The 11,734-nt window shown below is 37.9% G+C and overlaps 1 protein-coding gene across 1 annotated transcript in view; it reads left to right on the forward strand.

Annotated features, from left to right (window-relative positions):
• Positions 1-9,328: 9,328 nt before the first annotated feature.
• Positions 9,329-11,734, forward strand: part of cN-IIIB (cytosolic 5'-nucleotidase IIIB) — a 23,098-nt gene continuing 20,692 nt past the window's right edge. The window contains exon 1 of the mRNA XM_017623066.1: positions 9,329-10,176. Coding sequence (XP_017478555.1) covers positions 9,770-10,176 — 407 coding nt within the window. The 5' untranslated portion in view covers positions 9,329-9,769. The remainder of the gene's footprint in view (positions 10,177-11,734) is intronic.

Genomic DNA, 11,734 nt, shown 5'->3' on the forward strand with positions numbered 1-11,734 from the left:
ACCGACCCCATAGAGACTGCACGCTTCTTGGGGCTGCCGTTAGTGGAACTCGACGACAACGACTGAGATATCAGCCGATCTGGGCGGGGTTGTTGTAGCCGCTACAACAACAACAACATAATGACAATTGCACCATGATCCAACTCGATAAGATCTGACAAGATGAAGCAAACGAAAAAAGTAATTTTCTGGCTGACGTTTGTAATTGTAATTGTAATTGTAATTGTAAACAAAGAATATGAAGACGAAGCATAAAGAAAAACTGCAAGCAATGTTGTGCACATGTATGTGCTAACCAATTTATTATTTTTGTACGTGTTTTTGCATCCAATCACCACGGCCTTCATTTTAATTACATTTGCACAAAAAATCACTGAAATAAACCACCGANTGGACGAAGCTACAGACGGTACAAAACACAGCACTTAGGACAGCGACAGGATGCCTACTGATGTCACCAGAACACCACCTCCACGATGAGGCGAAAATGCTCCCAATTAGGGAGCACAACACGATGCTCTGCAAGCAGTTTCTGGTTGGGAGCCACAGATGTGGCCACCCAAATAGCTCCCACCCAACAGCTGCTTGCAGAGGAGCCCTCGCCGAGGCACGTCAGGAGGCATCTATATGAACTGATGAACGAAGTCCAGAGGTTCATTAAGCAGCCTCTGGACCCGTCAGCTCACAGACAGGCCCTGAACGGCATTCACAGGGACGCAGTCACGAGTTATGTAGACTCAAGACCTGTGAATGCCGGTCTAGGCACACAAACACCGGGCATTGACGCGACGGAGTTCCATCTGCCTCGGGAGACCAGGACAACAATAGCCCAACTTCGCTCTGGCTACTGCAGCAGACTAAACTCCTACCTGAATATGCTAAATGCGGATGTGCCGAACGAATGTCCGAAACATCTCTTCGCATGCCCGGAAAACCCCACAACCCTAACGGCGACGTCCCTGTGGACCGACCCCATAGAGACTGCACGCTTCTTGGGGCTGCCGTTAGTGGAACTCGACGACAACGACTGAGATATCAGCCGATCTGGGCGGGGTTGTTGTAGCCGCTACAACAACAACAACATAATGACAATTGCACCATGATCCAACTACATAACGTTGCCTTAATATAGAAAGGCCCTATCTGACATCGTCGCTGATATACAAAAAGCCGTAACTAACTAAAAATCGAAAATTTACGTTTTAATTGATTATGATGCATTTGATCGCATTATGTGGCCCCAAATCGTTTTATGCAATAAAAGATTTTAGTTAGTTACGGCTTTGTTCATTTCAGCGACGATGTGAGATAGGGCCTTTCTATATTAAGGCAACGATAAGATCTGACAAGATGAAGCAAACGAAAAAAGTAATTTTCTGGCTGACGTTTGTAATTGTAATTGTAATTGTAATTGTAAACAAAGAATATGAAGACGAAGCATAAAGAAAAACTGCAAGCAATGTTGTGCACATGTATGTGCTAACCAATTTATTATTTTTGTACGTGTTTTTGCATCCAATCACCACGGCCTTCATTTTAATTACATTTGCACAAAAAATCACTGAAATAAACCACCGACAAAATACACATACAGAGAGAAGCAAAACAGAAATAGCAAACTTCAAAATTACGAGCGTCACACACTTTTTTCTCAATTGCTAATACAAATGGCTGCTTCTCAACTGGTCAGATCTGTTCTAATTGGTTCATGCAATTGAACTGTGACAACACGCGAACAGGGCTGTCTGGGTCTCGATTCCAAAAAATAACGGTTGGAAACTATCGTGTAAGAAGTATCGTTATCGAATGGCAAAAATATCGATATGTTATCGTATCGTATCGAACTTCGTGTCTCTAATTAATAGTTTTCCTGCTATTAGAGGTGTCAAACTATCGATAGTCACACCATCGATAGTTTTGATAGTTTTCAGAAAAACTATCAATATTCACGATAGTCTCGAAAAAAACCAAACTATCGATAGCACTATCGATAGCGCTAAATCAGTTAGGTTGCTTTGTTTTTACAGGATCGTAGTGAAATAAATATTATCTTATAAAAGTTATAATCATTCAAAATTAAGTAAATGCTTAGCCAAAATACTTCTCTTTTTAGAAAGATCAAAAACAAACACAAGTTATACAAACAAAACAGGANGCATTGACGCGACGGAGTTCCATCTGCCTCGGGAGACCAGGACAACAATAGCCCAACTTCGCTCTGGCTACTGCAGCAGACTAAACTCCTACCTGAATATGCTAAATGCGGATGTGCCGAACGAATGTCCGAAACATCTCTTCGCATGCCCGGAAAACCCCACAACCCTAACGGCGACGTCCCTGTGGACCGACCCCATAGAGACTGCACGCTTCTTGGGGCTGCCGTTAGTGGAACTCGACGACAACGACTGAGATATCAGCCGATCTGGGCGGGGTTGTTGTAGCCGCTACAACAACAACAACATAATGACAATTGCACCATGATCCAACTACATAACGTTGCCTTAATATAGAAAGGCCCTATCTGACATCGTCGCTGATATACAAAAAGCCGTAACTAACTAAAAATCGAAAATTTACGTTTTAATTGATTATGATGCATTTGATCGCATTATGTGGCCCCAAATCGTTTTATGCAATAAAAGATTTTAGTTAGTTACGGCTTTGTGCATTTCAGCGACGATGTGAGATAGGGCCTTTCTATATTAAGGCAACGATAAGATCTGACAAGATGAAGCAAACGAAAAAAGTAATTTTCTGGCTGACGTTTGTAATTGTAATTGTAATTGTAATTGTAAACAAAGAATATGAAGACGAAGCATAAAGAAAAACTGCAAGCAATGTTGTGCACATGTATGTGCTAACCAATTTATTATTTTTGTACGTGTTTTTGCATCCAATCACCACGGCCTTCATTTTAATTACATTTGCACAAAAAATCACTGAAATAAACCACCGACAAAATACACATACAGAGAGAAGCAAAACAGAAATAGCAAACTTCAAAATTACGAGCGTCACACACTTTTTTCTCAATTGCTAATACAAATGGCTGCTTCTCAACTGGTCAGATCTGTTCTAATTGGTTCATGCAATTGAACTGTGACAACACGCGAACAGGGCTGTCTGGGTCTCGATTCCAAAAAATAACGGTTGGAAACTATCGTGTAAGAAGTATCGTTATCGAATGGCAAAAATATCGATATGTTATCGTATCGTATCGAACTTCGTGTCTCTAATTAATAGTTTTCCTGCTATTAGAGGTGTCAAACTATCGATAGTCACACCATCGATAGTTTTGATAGTTTTCAGAAAAACTATCAATATTCACGATAGTCTCGAAAAAAACCAAACTATCGATAGCACTATCGATAGCGCTAAATCAGTTAGGTTGCTTTGTTTTTACAGGATCGTAGTGAAATAAATATTATCTTATAAAAGTTATAATCATTCAAAATTAAGTAAATGCTTAGCCAAAATACTTCTCTTTTTAGAAAGATCAAAAACAAACACAAGTTATACAAACAAAACAGGATTTACGATTAATATATGTATGTATTTTGGCCTAAATGCGTGCATATTTGAATATGACGTCGGCATCACACTAAAAAGCTAAAATTTTAATTCAAATTAAGAAATTCAAATAATTTCAAAATAATTGGTAGAGATGATCGATAGTCCCACTAAGCTATCGATATTTTTGATAGCATAAGAAAAAACTTTCAATGGCGCATATTCATAGTCATATTTAGTACTCAACTAAGTCGAAACTATTCTAAGTCACAACTAAAGCTATTCATAGCCTTAGTTTCGACTTTTCTGGCAAAGTATCAACTTAAAATTTAGTTTCAGCGGCAGCTGCAACTAACAGGTCTATTCTGCGCTGGTAATAAAAAGTTTGTANATATGCTAAATGCGGATGTGCCGAACGAATGTCCGAAACATCTCTTCGCATGCCCGGAAAACCCCACAACCCTAACGGCGACGTCCCTGTGGACCGACCCCATAGAGACTGCACGCTTCTTGGGGCTGCCGTTAGTGGAACTCGACGACAACGACTGAGATATCAGCCGATCTGGGCGGGGTTGTTGTAGCCGCTACAACAACAACAACATAATGACAATTGCACCATGATCCAACTACATAACGTTGCCTTAATATAGAAAGGCCCTATCTGACATCGTCGCTGATATACAAAAAGCCGTAACTAACTAAAAATCGAAAATTTACGTTTTAATTGATTATGATGCATTTGATCGCATTATGTGGCCCCAAATCGTTTTATGCAATAAAAGATTTTAGTTAGTTACGGCTTTGTGCATTTCAGCGACGATGTGAGATAGGGCCTTTCTATATTAAGGCAACGATAAGTTCTGACAAGATGAAGCAAACGAAAAAAGTAATTTTCTGGCTGACGTTTGTAATTGTAATTGTAATTGTAATTGTAAACAAAGAATATGAAGACGAAGCATAAAGAAAAACTGCAAGCAATGTTGTGCACATGTATGTGCTAACCAATTTATTATTTTTGTACGTGTTTTTGCATCCAATCACCACGGCCTTCATTTTAATTACATTTGCACAAAAAATCACTGAAATAAACCACCGACAAAATACACATACAGAGAGAAGCAAAACAGAAATAGCAAACTTCAAAATTACGAGCGTCACACACTTTTTTCTCAATTGCTAATACAAATGGCTGCTTCTCAACTGGTCAGATCTGTTCTAATTGGTTCATGCAATTGAACTGTGACAACACGCGAACAGGGCTGTCTGGGTCTCGATTCCAAAAAATAACGGTTGGAAACTATCGTGTAAGAAGTATCGTTATCGAATGGCAAAAATATCGATATGTTATCGTATCGTATCGAACTTCGTGTCTCTAATTAATAGTTTTCCTGCTATTAGAGGTGTCAAACTATCGATAGTCACACCATCGATAGTTTTGATAGTTTTCAGAAAAACTATCAATATTCACGATAGTCTCGAAAAAAACCAAACTATCGATAGCACTATCGATAGCGCTAAATCAGTTAGGTTGCTTTGTTTTTACAGGATCGTAGTGAAATAAATATTATCTTATAAAAGTTATAATCATTCAAAATTAAGTAAATGCTTAGCCAAAATACTTCTCTTTTTAGAAAGATCAAAAACAAACACAAGTTATACAAACAAAACAGGATTTACGATTAATATATGTATGTATTTTGGCCTAAATGCGTGCATATTTGAATATGACGTCGGCATCACACTAAAAAGCTAAAATTTTAATTCAAATTAAGAAATTCAAATAATTTCAAAATAATTGGTAGAGATGATCGATAGTCCCACTAAGCTATCGATATTTTTGATAGCATAAGAAAAAACTTTCAATGGCGCATATTCATAGTCATATTTAGTACTCAACTAAGTCGAAACTATTCTAAGTCACAACTAAAGCTATTCATAGCCTTAGTTTCGACTTTTCTGGCTAAGTATCAACTTAAAATTTAGTTTCAGCGGCAGCTGCAACTAACAGGTCTATTCTGCGCTGGTAATAAAAAGTTTGTAACCGGTAAGTAAAGTTCCTGTAAATTTTTAAACGGCACCCTGAAATTGTGCATATGGAAACTGTGCATACGAAATAATGCATATGAAAAAAACCGAAATAATGCATATATGCACAGTTTCGGTTGAAAACCGAAATAATGCATATAACAAAAACCGAAATAATGCATGCATGCACAGTTTCGGTTGAAAACCGAAATAATGCATATAACAAAAACCGAAATAATGCATGCATGCACAGTTTCGGTTGAAAACCGAAATAATGCATATAACAAAAACCGAAATAATGCATGCATGCACAGTTTCGGTTGAAAACCGAAATAATGCATATAACAAAAACCGAAATAATGCATGCATGCACAGTTTCGGTTGAAAACCGAAATAATGCATATAACAAAAACCGAAATAATGCATGCATGCACAGTTTCGGTTGAAAACCGAAATAATGCATATAACAAAAACCGAAATAATGCATGCATGCACAGTTTCGGTTGAAAACCGAAATAATGCATATAACAAAAACCGAAATAATGCATGCATGCACAGTTTCGGTTGAAAACCGAAATAATGCATATAACAAAAACCGAAATAATGCATGCATGCACAGTTTCGGTTGAAAACCGAAATAATGCATATAACAAAAACCGAAATAATGCATGCATGCACAGTTTCGGTTGAAAACCGAAATAATGCATATAACAAAAACCGAAATAATGCATGCATGCACAGTTTCGGTTGAAAACCGAAATAATGCATATAACAAAAACCGAAATAATGCATGCATGCACAGTTTCGGTTGAAAACCGAAATAATGCATATAACAAAAACCGAAATAATGCATGCATGCACAGTTTCGGTTGAAAACCGAAATAATGCATATAACAAAAACCGAAATAATGCATGCATGCACAGTTTCGGTTGAAAACCGAAATAATGCATATAACAAAAACCGAAATAATGCATGCATGCACAGTTTCGGTTGAAAACCGAAATAATGCATATAACAAAAACCGAAATAATGCATGCATGCACAGTTTCGGTTGAAAACCGAAATAATGCATATAACAAAAACCGAAATAATGCATGCATGCACAGTTTCGGTTGAAAACCGAAATAATGCATATAACAAAAACCGAAATAATGCATGCATGCACAGTTTCGGTTGAAAACCGAAATAATGCATATAACAAAAACCGAAATAATGCATGCATGCACAGTTTCGGTTGAAAACCGAAATAATGCATATAACAAAAACCGAAATAATGCATGCATGCACAGTTTCGGTTGAAAACCGAAATAATGCATATAACAAAAACCGAAATAATGCATGCATGCACAGTTTCGGTTGAAAACCGAAATAATGCATATAACAAAAACCGAAATAATGCATGCATGCACAGTTTCGGTTGAAAACCGAAATAATGCATATAACAAAAACCGAAATAATGCATGCATGCACAGTTTCGGTTGAAAACCGAAATAATGCATATAACAAAAACCGAAATAATGCATGCATGCACAGTTTCGGTTGAAAACCGAAATAATGCATATAACAAAAACCGAAATAATGCATGCATGCACAGTTTCGGTTGAAAACCGAAATAATGCATATAACAAAAACCGAAATAATGCATGCATGCACAGTTTCGGTTGAAAACCGAAATAATGCATATAACAAAAACCGAAATAATGCATGCATGCACAGTTTCGGTTGAAAACCGAAATAATGCATATAACAAAAACCGAAATAATGCATGCATGCACAGTTTCGGTTGAAAACCGAAATAATGCATATAACAAAAACCGAAATAATGCATGCATGCACAGTTTCGGTTGAAAACCGAAATAATGCATATAACAAAAACCGAAATAATGCATGCATGCACAGTTTCGGTTGAAAACCGAAATAATGCATATAACAAAAACCGAAATAATGCATGCATGCACAGTTTCGGTTGAAAACCGAAATAATGCATATAACAAAAACCGAAATAATGCATGCATGCACAGTTTCGGTTGAAAACCGAAATAATGCATATAACAAAAACCGAAATAATGCATGCATGCACAGTTTCGGTTGAAAACCGAAATAATGCATATAACAAAAACCGAAATAATGCATGCATGCACAGTTTCGGTTGAAAACCGAAATAATGCATATAACAAAAACCGAAATAATGCATGCATGCACAGTTTCGGTTGAAAACCGAAATAATGCATATAACAAAAACCGAAATAATGCATGCATGCACAGTTTCGGTTGAAAACCGAAATAATGCATATAACAAAAACCGAAATAATGCATGCATGCACAGTTTCGGTTGAAAACCGAAATAATGCATATAACAAAAACCGAAATAATGCATGCATGCACAGTTTCGGTTGAAAACCGAAATAATGCATATAACAAAAACCGAAATAATGCATGCATGCACAGTTTCGGTTGAAAACCGAAATAATGCATATAACAAAAACCGAAATAATGCATGCATGCACAGTTTCGGTTGAAAACCGAAATAATGCATATGAAAAACCCGAAGTAATGCATACATGCACAGTTTCGGTTTAAAACCGAAATAATGCATATGGTAAAAACCGAAATAAAGCATACATGCACAGTTTCGGTTGAAACCGAAATAATGTCTAAATGCACAGTTTCCATATGCGCAATTTCGGTGCCCCTTTTTAAACCATTTTCGCATTCTGTATTCTCTTCTAACCGGTAAATTTTGTTACCATCTCATAAGCTGGTAACAAATTATCGCCCCGTGAAATATGCAATGCCAGGATTTGCACAATTCTTCATAGCTGAATTGATGAATATTTTAACTGCATTACCAACGTACCTAGAATCGCGGTGACAAGAACTGGTAACATTTTTTGGTAACACAATTTTTCGGTTACAAAATCTTCGGTAACGTGCAGAATAGACCTGTAAGTCGTAACTAGCAGACTCACGGGGCAATAATTTGTTACCAGCTTATGAGATGGCAACAAAATTTACCGGTTACAAGAGTACACAGAATGCGAAAAGGGTTAGGAATTGACAAAAACTTTATTTACCGGTTAAAAACTTTTTATTACCAGCGCAGAATAGACCTGTAGGAAGAAGTATTTTATCAAATTAAGGGAAAACAGACGAAATATGTAAAAATTAAGTTGGTAGAGGGTGATTTTGATAATATTGAATAAACTCAGATTAAAATTTACAAAGATCGATCCATTTTAATCGGAAGATGAAATTAAATGCTTATTACAATTCGAATAAAGCTACATCACAATTTTATAATTGGAATAATTTAGATAAATTTTTAAATAATAAGTCAGTTTCACGCTAGTTTTTTTAAAGTAAATTTGTGCATAACATTTAGATATCTACTATTTGTATGTTTCACAGCATGCTTTCGATAAACATCGACTTCACATCACTGCGGTTGTTCTGGCTATTTCACACAATTAACAAGAAAACGATACCTTATTATTTTGCATAATCATGCAATGAAAATAAAAATTACATAAACGGATGATCAAACTTGATATTATTTAATAAAAATGTAATTTTTCCAAAATATCGTAAAGAAAAATCGATACATTTTTCACACTCGTTTTGCTATATCGTAAACTAAGTCGAAACTACTTAGTAGAAGTCTGAAATGCGACTATGAATAGAGGTAAATTTTAAGTTGGTACTTAAATTTAAGTTGCAACTTTGTTAGTTTCGACTTAGTTGCTGGACTATGAATTCGCCCAATGAGTATTGATAGTCTAAAAAAATTGAAACTATCGATACTATCGTTAGTGCCATCGATAGTTTGACAACTCTACCTGCTATAGAAACAGCTGTAGTTGGTGGATATTTTCTATATGGTTTAGTTAAAAATTAAATAATGAAAATATAAAGGCTTAAGAAAATAAACAATAATTTTATTAGCATTGAGTTTCTGACACAAAATTACATAACTTGCTTTTATAAAGTTGCAGTGCGCTTGCTTACGAGCAGATACATATTCATGTTCTGAAATTTGATATTGATTTGATTTCGATTCTAAAACTAGACAAAATTTGCCATAGTTGTATCAGAGCCTCATGCATTTGTAACATCTTAATAAAAGAAAAAAAAACCAAGAAAATTGGGAGGCAAAATTTTGCGAAGTGTTCAACTCTCAAAATTTCAAAGCTGTTTCCCCGGATTCGCGTCGCCTTCACAAGGCTTTTTGATAAAATGTCTGATGTACAAGTATTTCCGGATAACAATAGCGTTGCTTTGCCACATATAAAACCCCTACGTTTAGAAGATATACCCATCCTCAACAACGAAAATTGTAAAATCAAAGATAGGCAACGAGTTGAAAAAACTCTAAACGAATTCGTGGCGGGTGGCCATGAAAGGTTACAAGTAGTTTCGGATTTTGATTATACCATTACAAAGCAGCGGACTGCCAATGGAACATCCGTACCGAGTAGCTTTAATATTTTTGAGGAGTGTAAATCGCTTCCTGTGAACTTCGTGAAAGAAGCTCGTGAGTTACATGATACATACCGGCCGATAGAGGTGAATCCGCACATACCACTGGAAGAAAAAGCGCAAGCTATGATTGAATGGTGGACCAAGTCGGGTAAAAATTTGATGTAAGTTACAAAAGATTTAGCTCCAGTTTAAAAATGTGTAAGTATTGTTATTCTGGGAAATATGTTGTTATTTGTACAGTGGATTTGCGATGGAGGCCGAAGGGGGTGTGTCACCTAAAACTCAACCTCTCTAACCCCTCTACTAACCCCTGAGGATCAAAATACCCCTCTAAAGATCAACTTCCGCTAGGCTGACCCCAGTTTTTTGCGCAGAACCCACTCCGAAATTCATAAAAAAGTGCATATTTCAAACAGAAATTATTCTTAAACTAGCAGACTTCGCCCAAAATGTATTAATTTTTTTATTGAAAATTTTCGGTCCATTATTTTCACCAACAACTCACGTTTACGATTTTCATTAGCACATTCATCTGCTAATGTTGTTGTTGTTGTAGCGGCTACAACAACCCCGCACAGATCGGCTGATATCACAGTCGTTGTCGTCGAGTTCCACTAACGGCAGCCCCAAGAAGCGGGCAGCCTCTATGGGGCCGGTCCATAGGGACGACGCCGTTAGGGTTGTGTGGAGTCTCGATTGTATCTTACGCCGACGAGTGCTACAACAACAACAACAACAACAACAACTCCCTCTGGTGGTTGAGGGAGCTTTGAAATGTAAAAGTTAAACAGTAGTGGGGAAAGGACACCACCCTGTGGAACCCCCTGTTGTATTTTCCTAAGTTTGCTCGATTTGTCTCTAAACATTTCCGACGAGTGTCGACCACTTACATAATTTGCCGACCACCGTTTGAGCCTCTGTGGGAGAGAGCAAGCCTCTATATCTTCTAGTAGCGTGGAATGGCTGACAGTGTCAAAAGCCTTTGACAGGTCCAACGAGTTATCTGAGTGTTTATGGCGTTAAGTGCTGTTATTGTACTGTGCACTTTACGGAAACCATGCTGATGCTTCGCTGGGGTCAAGTGGTTTGTGAAATACGGGAGTAGCAAGGCCTCGAGTGTCTTCGCTACCGGGGAAAGGAGTGTTATCGGATGATAAGAATCTCCTATATTGGCAGGTTTCCCCGGTTTGAGCACTGGGACCACTCTCCCCACCTTCCAGATGTTTGGGATGATGAGAGTGGGCATATACAAATTGAGGACCTCCGTTAGGTACGCTACCCCCGCAGGACCCAAATTTTTCAGCATCATCATGCATATTCCGTCGGGACTCATGGCTTTGGAGGCTTTCGCCTTCCCGATGGCCACCTGAACCTCAACGCAATTGAAAGCAAGGGGGGCACAGGTTGTTGGCGGTATGTGCAGCCGTCTGGTCACTCGACGCTTGGCTTTGTCCACCGGAGGATGCAGTATGAACTGCCGGCTAAAATAGCTCGCGCATCGCTCCGGGTCCGACGAAGCATGGTCGCCGAAAGAAATTTCGACTCTGTCGTCGTGCTTCGTCGGATTGGACAGTGACCTCACGGTTGACCAAAGCTTACTCACACCAGAGGTGAAGTTGCAGGTCTTCAGATGCTCTTCCCACTTCTTTCGCTTATGTACGTTTATTGGTTGCCGAATCTCCGCGTTGAGATCCCTGATACGGGGATCTCCGGGATCGG

Source organism: Rhagoletis zephyria, unplaced genomic scaffold (assembly GCF_001687245.7).
Source record: "Rhagoletis zephyria isolate East Lansing unplaced genomic scaffold, Rhagoletis_zephyria_1.1 Rzeph_scaffold_03023, whole genome shotgun sequence".
Taxonomy (NCBI): domain Eukaryota; kingdom Metazoa; phylum Arthropoda; class Insecta; order Diptera; family Tephritidae; genus Rhagoletis; species Rhagoletis zephyria.